Below are 10,360 nucleotides of genomic sequence, written 5' to 3'. Positions count from 1 at the left end.
CTGTGTTTTGTATTGTTTTAAGACTAATAATCTCACTCTTGATGTCACTCAAATGAGGATGGGTTCCCCTTTTGAGTCTGATTCCTGTTAAGTTTCTTCCTGATTCATCTAAGGAGTTTTTCCTTGCCACTGTCACACCAGCCTGCTCATTGGGGATAAATACACATCGTTCACTTTCATTTTAAGTTCTGTAAAGCTGGTTTGAGATAATGAACTTGAATTGAATGACCTGCCCAGTCACCACATCTAAATCCCATTGAACTGCTCTGGGATTAGCTGGATCACAAGGTCAGAAAGAAATCTTCAACTAGTGATGAACGCCATTGGCAAATCTGCAAGAGGCACAGCAAAGTATTTCAGCTAAATGTTTGGAGAAACAAGAGCTGTCTGAATTAGTGTGTAAAGCTTTTATTTATTCTAAGGGTGGATTTTTCAATGAAAATAAAGTGTAACATCTGTACACATGTTTAAAGTAAATAGCCATACTGTTAAATGACCTAGATTATTGCAAGGAAACAAATGGAACATGCACGGGTGTCTCAATAAACATTATTATTCTTACCATATTCTCCAAATATTTGATTTTAAAAGATCATTCTGCCTGAAGACTACCCAAGCGCCTCACCTCCTATATACCAAATTAAGTAAGTATCTGTAATTTGTATTATTAGTATTATTATTATTATTTTGCATATTTAAAAAGTTTAATAAAATGTCTTTTATTGAATTTTCCTATCTTTAACATGATGCCATTTAAGGATTTAGGCTTGATTTTTGCATTATGATAAACTTGCCTAATAATTCTGCACTCCTGTGTGTGTGTGTGTATATATATATATATATATATATATATATATATATATATATATATATATACTCATACATATATACATACATACATACATACATACATACATACATACATACATACATACATACCTGTGTGTGTGTGTATATATATATATATATATATATATATATATATATATATATATATATATATATATATATATATATATATATATATATATATATATATATATATATATATATATATATATATATACTCATACATATATACATACATACATACATACATACATACATACATACATACATACATACATACATACATACATACATACATACATACATACATACATACATACATACATACATACATACATACATACATACATACATACATACATACATACATACATACATACATACATACATACATACATACATACATACATACATACATACATACATACATACATACCTGTGTGTGTGTGTGTGTGTGTGTGTGTGTGTGTGTGTGTGTGTGTGTGTGTGTATATATATATATACTCATACATATATACATACATACATACATACATACATACATACATACATACATACATACATACATACATACATACATACATACATACCTGTGTGTGTGTGTGTGTGTGTGTGTGTGTGTGTGTGTGTGTGTGTGTGTATATATATATATATACTCATACATATATACATACATACATACATACATACCTGTGTGTGTGTGTGTGTGTATACACACACACACACACACACACACACACACATGAATCCGTATCAAAAAAGTTTGCTATTGGGCTTTCGGTAATGTAATGTAATCCTTTTTACGTGTGGAACATAGTTCAAATCTAAGATCCCTGAGACCACAAGTTTGTTCAGTCTTTAGGATTATTATTAAACTTAAACCCACACAACTAGCGCTGAAATGATTCCTCGACTGATTCGAATACAAAAAAAGCATGGAGGCAAATTACAGTGGGAAAAGTGAACGAATGGAAAAAAGTTCTGTGAACAGATGAGTTTGATATTTTCGTTTCTAAAAGAAGAACTTATCTAAGATGTGGAACAGAAGAAAATATGTTGCAGACTGCCTCACCCCCACAATCAAACATGGAGGTGGAAGCGTAATGGTTTGTGGTTGTTTTGGAGCAGGGAAGGTTGGAGACCTTTTCCAGGTGAAAGGAATCCCGGACCAACACGGCTCCCATTCCATACTTCAACACCATGCAATTCCGTCTGCACTGCGGCTCACTGGAACCGACTTCACCATACAGCAAAGGCAATGAGCCGATGTAAGCGTTATCTACAGAGCAAACAGTCATCTGGAGTGTTATCAATCATGGAATTCAAATTCTCTGGCATGGCGGAGTTAGTGTTGGATCTAGGATGATCTAATATGTTGAGCTATTTTCTGAGTTGCTCAGTAGCTCCTGGTACCACAACGTCAACTAAGTGTATAAGACTGTATATAAGTCACTCAAATGAGGATGGGTTCCCCTTTTGAGTCTGATTCCTGTTAAGTTTCTTCCTGATTCATCTAAGGGAGTTTTTCCTTGCCACTGTCACACCAGCCTGCTCATTGGGGATAAATACACATCGTTCACTTTCATTTTTAAGTTCTGTAAAGCTGGTTTGAGATAATGAACTTGAATTGAATGACCTGCCCAGTCACCACATCTAAATCCCATTGAACTGCTCTGGGATTAGCTGGATCACAAGGTCAGAAAGAAATCTTCAACTAGTGATGAACGCCATTTGCAAATCTACAAGAGGCACAGCAAAGTATTTCGGCTAAATGTTTGGAGAAACAAGAGCTGTCTGAATTAGTGTGTAAAGCTTTTATTTATTCTAAGGGTGGATTTTTCAATGAAAATAAAGTGTAACATCTGTACACATGTTTAAAGTAAATAGCCATACTGTTAAATGACCTAGATTATTGCAAGGAAACAAATGGAACATGCACGGGTGTCTCAATAAACATTATTATTCTTACCATATTCTCCAAATATTTGATTTTAAAAGATCATTCTGCCTGAAGACTACCCAAGCGCCTCACCTCCTATATACCAAATTAAGTAAGTATCTGTAATTTGTATTTATTATTATTATTATTATTATTTTGCATATTTAAAAAGTTTAATAAAATGTCTTTATTGAATTTTCCTATCTTTAACATGATGCCATTTAAGGATTTAGGCTTGATTTTTGCATTATGATAAACTGGATCCTATAACCTTTATATTTTTAAGATAAATATTTAAGATTAAAAAAAGAATAAGAATAAAGATTAAAGCAAAGTTTGAAATATATGATGGAAATATAATGATATAACGAAATATATTTATATATTTGTAAATATTACAAGAATATAAAGTAATGGAGAGTGTGTTAGAGAACTGAAGAAAAGAGTGCAGGCAGGGTGGAGTGGGTGGAGAAGAGTGATAGCAGGAGTAATTTGTGATAGAAGGGTATCTGTGAGAGTAAAATGGAAAGTTTATAGGACTGTGGTGAGACCTGAGATGTTGTATGGTTTAGAGACAGTGGCATTGAGTAAAAGACAGGAGGTGGAGCTGGAGGTAGCAGAGCTGAAGATGTTGAGGTTTTCGTTGGGAGTGATGACGATGGACAGGATTAGAATTCAGTTTATTAGAGGGACAGCGCGTGTAGGACGTTTTGGAGACACGGTGAGGGAGGCGAGATTGAGATGGTTTGGACATGTGCAGAGAAGGGAATATGGGGTAAATCCGTTGGAGAATGCTAAGGATGGAGCCACCAGGAAGGAGGAAAAGAGGAAGCCCAAGGAGGAGGTTAATGGATGTGGTGAGGAAAGACATGCAGGTAGTTGGGTTGAAAGAGTCAGATCCATTGTGTTTTTGGAATGATTGGTAAAATGAAGTATACATCCATTTTTCACCAGATTATCACTTTAAGATATGTAATTGATTTATCCAATGCTTAGGACATGATCCACTATATGGACTAAAGTTTGCTGAGATCTCATCATAAGATTTATGTGCTTTTTGAACATCTCATTCTGCATTGTTATTATAATGTTTCACTCTTCTGGGAAGATGTTCCACTAGATTTTGGAGTATGCTCATGGAAATTCTGCGTCATTTAGAGAGTCAGGTCAGGTACTGATGTAGGTATGTAGGGACAGAGCTTTATAGCAGGAGATCTTCCACTCTGACCCATGTAAATACATATCTTCATTGAACTGCTCTGGGATTAGCTGGATCACAAGGTCAGAAAGAAATCTTCAACTAGTGATGAACGCCATTTGCAAATCTACAAGAGGCACAGCAAAGTATTTCGGCTAAATGTTTGGAGAAACAAGAGCTGTCTGAATTAGTGTGTAAAGCTTTTATTTATTCTAAGGGTGGATTTTTCAATAAAAATAAAGTGTAACATCTGTACACATGTTTAAAGTAAATAGCCATACTGTTAAATGACCTAGATTATTGCAAGGAAACAAATGGAACATGCACGGGTGTCTCAATAAACATTATTATTCTTACCATATTCTCCAAATATTTGATTTTAAAAGATCATTCTGCCTGAAGACTACCCAAGCGCCTCACCTCCTATATACCAAATTAAGTAAGTATCTGTAATTTGTATAATTATTATTATTATTATTTTGCATATTTAAAAAGTTTAATAAAATGTCTGTTATTGAATTTTCCTATCTTTAACATGATGCCATTTAAGGATTTAGGCTTGATTTTTGCATTATGATAAACTGGATCCTATAACCTTTATATTTTTAAGATAAATATTTAAGATTAAAAAAAGAATAAGAATAAAGATTAAAGCAAAGTTTGAAATATATGATGGAAATATAATGATATAACGAAATATATTTATATATTTGTAAATATTACAAGAATATAAAGTAATGGAGAGTGTGTTAGAGAACTGAAGAAAAGAGTGCAGGCAGGGTGGAGTGGGTGGAGAAGAGTGATAGCAGGAGTAATTTGTGATAGAAGGGTATCTGTGAGAGTAAAATGGAAAGTTTATAGGACTGTGGTGAGACCTGAGATGTTGTATGGTTTAGAGACAGTGGCATTGAGTAAAAGACAGGAGGTGGAGCTGGAGGTAGCAGAGCTGAAGATGTTGAGGTTTTCGTTGGGAGTGATGACGATGGACAGGATTAGAATTCAGTTTATTAGAGGGACAGCGCGTGTAGGACGTTTTGGAGACACGGTGAGGGAGGCGAGATTGAGATGGTTTGGACATGTGCAGAGAAGGGAATATGGGGTAAATCCGTTGGAGAATGCTAAGGATGGAGCCACCAGGAAGGAGGAAAAGAGGAAGCCCAAGGAGGAGGTTAATGGATGTGGTGAGGAAAGACATGCAGGTAGTTGGGTTGAAAGAGTCAGATCCATTGTGTTTTTGGAATGATTGGTAAAATGAAGTATACATCCATTTTTCACCAGATTATCACTTTAAGATATGTAATTGATTTATCCAATGCTTAGGACATGATCCACTATATGGACTAAAGTTTGCTGAGATCTCATCATAAGATTTATGTGCTTTTTGAACATCTCATTCTGCATTGTTATTATAATGTTTCACTCTTCTGGGAAGATGTTCCACTAGATTTTGGAGTATGCTCATGGAAATTCTGCGTCATTTAGAGAGTCAGGTCAGGTACTGATGTAGGTATGTAGGGACAGAGCTTTATAGCAGGAGATCTTCCACTCTGACCCATGTAAATACATATCTTCATAGAGCTGGCTTTGTGCACAGGTGCATTATCGTGCTGGACCAGGTTTGGGTCTCCTAGTTCAAGTGAAGGGAAAATGTTATGCTGCCACATCCAGAGTTCCCTTACGGTTGTGTGCCTTCAGCTTTGTAGTAGCAGTTTGAGGGAGAACCGCACATGGCTGGATGTGTGTCCCAATACTTTTGTCCTTATAGTGTATGATCACTGTGAGATGACATTACGTCTATTGATCTGCATTGTTTTAATTAGCTGTCTCTTTCGATTTTCAGTCTGACCTTATTGGGGTATTTTATTAACTTGCTGCTGTAGATTTCAACTACTTACGTTCGTTGAAAGAGCGTATGGAAAACGATTGTCTTCGCCGAGTAAATCCCCAAAATCCTTGCATAAACATTAGTCATTTATATTCATCAAAATGCATTCGCTATTAATTAAACTGAATACAAATGATTCATTTCTGAAATTACGTTTGGTTGCATCATGTTTGTATCGTCGTGTTTCTAGCGCCGCATGGTTAAGAGGTCCAGACAGAATCACGCTATCAAACAGCCTCGAGGAACTCTATCTGTAAGTCCTCTACCATTACTTTTACAGCCTTGCTTTCGGTCTGTCAAACATATACTTAGTTTAATATGTAAAAAAAAATGTACTTTATTTTTTTTCCACCAAGAAACACGTTTTTCCATGGACTGGGGGTGAGGGTCTGGGAGATTGTCACGCAATAAACACAATAACATGCTGTCTAAATTACCATTATACACATTATAGGATTTATTTATTCATTTAATTATTACATATAATGTATAATAAAAAATGTACCTCAACTCACCATAATGGAGATTTAAAGAGAGATTTATTGCATAGAAAAATATATAAAAATGTAATTATGTACTATATATAATATAACTGGTGGTTGTGGACTAAAGGGTGACTGATTTTACAGATAGATTGGTTGGATTGTACTTGCATGCTTGCAGATAAATGATTAATCAACTATTTAAAACAAACATACACTCCAGATAAAAAGCTTCTTACAAAATTTTTTTAAGTACTGAATCATGAAAATGTGCTAAATAATATAAATGAGTACATTAATTATATTAATAGATATAATCTATTTAAATATAAAGACGTGTTCAAACTCACACAATATAATAAAAAGACACTTTAAATAAACAACACGTTGTGTCAGTGATTCGACTCTAGAGGCCGCTCTCGTACTGTATAACGCAACCCGGAAAAACTACAGGTATTTTTTTGCCAATAGTTTCAACTGTCTGTGCTAATTAATCACCAAAACCAATGAAACAGTCAACCTCTATTGGGGACCTCTGCCTTAGCACATACTCTTATAGGAAATACTAATATTAATCTCCCAATAATTTTTTTACAATTTGTTAAATAAAAAAACCTTCCATCCAGAAGGAGATATCATATACATATCATCATGCAGTTCTCCTGCAGTTCTCTGTACATTGTTTATCATCTCTGTATGAATATACTGTATATTATTGTAAATTCACAGCATATCCATGTTTGTTTTTATCTCTTCATACCATCTCTATGTACACTGTTTTATCTTGGTACAGAAGTTTGAAGGTAATGAAGTGATAAGCGACTATTTTTACAACGCAGTACTTATAGATATGAAGCAGGGCATATAATTAAAGTCAGTTGTTAATGAGGCTGATTGCCTGAGGAAAGAAACTGCTCCCGTGCCTTTGGTGAACAAAGTTTTGTAGAATCTGCCTGAAGGGAGGAGTTGAAAGAGGTTGTGATCAGGATCAGAGGTGAGGGGTCAGTAGGGATTTTTCTTGCCCGTTTCCCGGTTCTTGTATATAACAATCCAACTCTAACCAGTTCACACAGCAAAATCTGCACATGCAATGTAGGTACCACCTTCTCTCAGGGGAAGTTTGGGTGTACCTCAAGGCTCTTCTCTGTTCTGGCATCGAATTGATGGAATGAACTTCCCATAGATGTCCAATCAGCAGAGTCCATGGCTATCTTCAAGCGACGGGTGAAAACCCACCTCTTTCTGAAACAATTAAACTAGCACTTTTACAGGTTTGCTTTGTTTTTTATTTAAAAAAAAATCCTCTCAACAGACTTGTTTACTGATTTATCTCAGGTTTGTAATTTAGCATAGCAGTGTAGAATTATTCATTAATAGTGACTTGAAGACCTCGCTCTGGACAAGTGCGTCTGCAAAATGCCTTAAATGTAAATGTTTGTATGGGCATGTGTGGGGTATGGGTGAATAAGTATGTGAAAGGGGGCAGATAATATTTTCCTTGGGTTTTATTATGCTGCCATATGACATTATTTATATATATATATATATATATAATATATATGCATATGCATATTTATACATCATATATTTTTTTAAAATTTCCAATAAGTTTCAATCCATAAGCAGCACAATCAGAATAGCGATGAATTCATTTAAATAATTTTCACAACACGTAGAGTGGGAGAGCTTGATTTGAATGAATTGCTGTGGAGTTTTTTTTGCTTCACTTGAGTGTGCAATTGAAAAGGAAAGTCACAGCACAGGGGAGGAAAAAGTGCAGCGGGACGGATTAATCGTGATACCCATGGGGTTTGTGTGGAAAAAACAAGAAAGAAACCAAAGTGTCGCATTGAATTTTCTTTTTCATTAATATAGTTTTTATTGACCAAACGAGATGGAATCGAATTAAATGTGTAAATTTGCATACTTTTTAAAAGAAGGACAGTTTTGCAGTTGGAAAATGAATTCTTATTTATTCTAAGTAATGAAATGATTTTAATTCGAATTTTTTATTTCTTGGGAAGTATGCTGTTCTGTCAGCAATTCTATCAAAATAAAAATGTAAATCCATGCCAGTAGTTGTTAGTTGTTGTCTTTCAAAGGTAATTGGAAATTAAAAAAATAACCATTGAGCATGCCGAAAAAAGGTTTGTCGTGAAGGGGAAAAAAAGATCACAAAAACAAGATCAAGCAACAGACACTTGGAACAACAAAGCTACAGCCTGGAAGAGGCCAAAAACGGGTCAGTAACAAGCGAGATGACCACAAACTTATTCCAATGTCAATCAAGAACCGTAGGCTGACCTCAAATAACCAACAACAGTGGCTGACTGAGACTGGAGTGAAGTGCACGGCAAGAACGATTCGAATACGCTTCTATACGCAGGGCTGTAGTCGTACAAAGCCAGAAAAAAGCCATTCGTCAGTGAAAAGCAAAGAAGACCCAGGCTGAAGTTTGCAAAAGACCACAGGAATTGGACTGTAGCGGACTGGAGTAAGCTAATCTTTTCTGATGAGTCCATTTTTCAGATCAAGTCGTGTTCTGGTTGGGCGGAGACCTGGAGAGGCCAACAAACCACAGTGTCCTGCACCAACTGTAAAATATGGAGGAGGGTCAGTGATGATCTGGGGGTGCTTCAGCAAGGCTGGAATTGGACAGATTTGTCTTTGTGAAGGCCGCATGAATCATGCCAAGTACAGGGTTGTTCCAGAAGAACATTTGCTTCCTTCTAAATCAATGTTTCCCAACCCAGAGGATTTGATTTTCCAACAAGACAATGCAGCATTTCATACATCCAGAGCAATCAGAGTCTGGATGGAGGATCACCAGATCAAGACCCTGTCATGGCCAGCCCAATCTCCAGATTTAAACCCTTTTAAAAGCTCTGGAATGTCAAGAAGAGGAAGAGGGATTGTCACTAACCATCAAGCAAAGCTGAGCTGTTTGCTTTGTTGCAAAAAAAGAGTGGTATAAAGTTACAGCAATGTGAAAAACCGGTGGAGATCATTCCAAAGCGCACCAAAGCTGTAATTGCAAATCAGCGTTATTCCACCAAATACTGATCTCAAAGTTATTTAGCCAAAGCATTAACACAAATTTGTTTTTCAAATGATTTGGATTTTGTTTTATTCGAGTTATAAAAGCTCTGCAAATACTGCATGTTCTTGGGTTAATTTGATGTGTTGTCATTTCCTTTAAATAGAAACGAAATAAGTTAAATTTTGGATTTAGGAGAAATATTATCAGCAGTTCAGAAAACATTCAACAAAACTGTTCATCTCACCAAAACATGCATATAGACATACAGTATATAAAGATGTATAAGTATTGAGAGTAGACGGATTCGGTGTGTACAGCTATAGTGAGGGGGCATAAAGTGTTTTTTCGGGTAAACATTTATAAACATTGCTGATACATTATCAGCATTAGAGTGACAGTTCAGTGCAAATGTATTCAGAGTGAACATGGTGGCAGTGAATATGGTTATAAACAGTGAATGTTGGTCAATCCATAGATCCGAATTTATATTAACTGCAAAATCATTGGCATAATTAATTTGGCAATTCTGTAAGTTAGAGTGGTTTTTTTTTTCTTCTTCTTTTAATTTTTTTATTAAAAGGACCATTTTTACCTATGGAAGTTTCCTGCACCTCTTTCAATTACATTTTTTGCGATGCATCGATAAACGAAGCTTCTACTTATTCATTATACAGTTAATAAATAGTTCATTTATATTCCAATTAAATGAGTATATACATTTATAATTGGAAATTAATGCTTAAATCATATATGCATAATAGTAATATAATATGCACCTTATTGGGTGCAACAATATTCCCAATACACCACCCCCACCCACCCCCACCTGGTGTGCAAAAAAGGTTTGGGGACCTCTTGTGTAAGCAATAAATGCCAAGGCTTTGCAGAACAAAAAAAACGCAAAGAAAGCGCATAAAGCGCGAAAGTAATCAGAATTAAATAATGGCGCATTTCAAGCACTTTCAAC

At 35.4% G+C, this 10,360-nt stretch overlaps 1 protein-coding gene across 1 annotated transcript in view; it reads left to right on the top strand.

The window, feature by feature from the left end:
• Positions 1 to 6,128, top strand: part of impact (impact RWD domain protein) — an 8,236-nt gene extending 2,108 nt beyond the window's left edge. Inside the window, exons 3-4 of the mRNA XM_046857584.1 lie at positions 4,373 to 4,425; positions 6,062 to 6,128. Of these exons, the coding sequence (XP_046713540.1) occupies positions 4,373 to 4,425; positions 6,062 to 6,128 (120 nt within the window). The remainder of the gene's footprint in view (positions 1 to 4,372; positions 4,426 to 6,061) is intronic.
• Positions 6,129 to 10,360: the final 4,232 nt, after the last annotated feature.

Source organism: Silurus meridionalis, chromosome 9 (assembly GCF_014805685.1).
Source record: "Silurus meridionalis isolate SWU-2019-XX chromosome 9, ASM1480568v1, whole genome shotgun sequence".
Classification (NCBI taxonomy): domain Eukaryota; kingdom Metazoa; phylum Chordata; class Actinopteri; order Siluriformes; family Siluridae; genus Silurus; species Silurus meridionalis.
The sequence above is the reverse complement of the archived record's forward strand: the minus strand, read 5'-3'. Positions and strand labels throughout refer to the sequence as shown.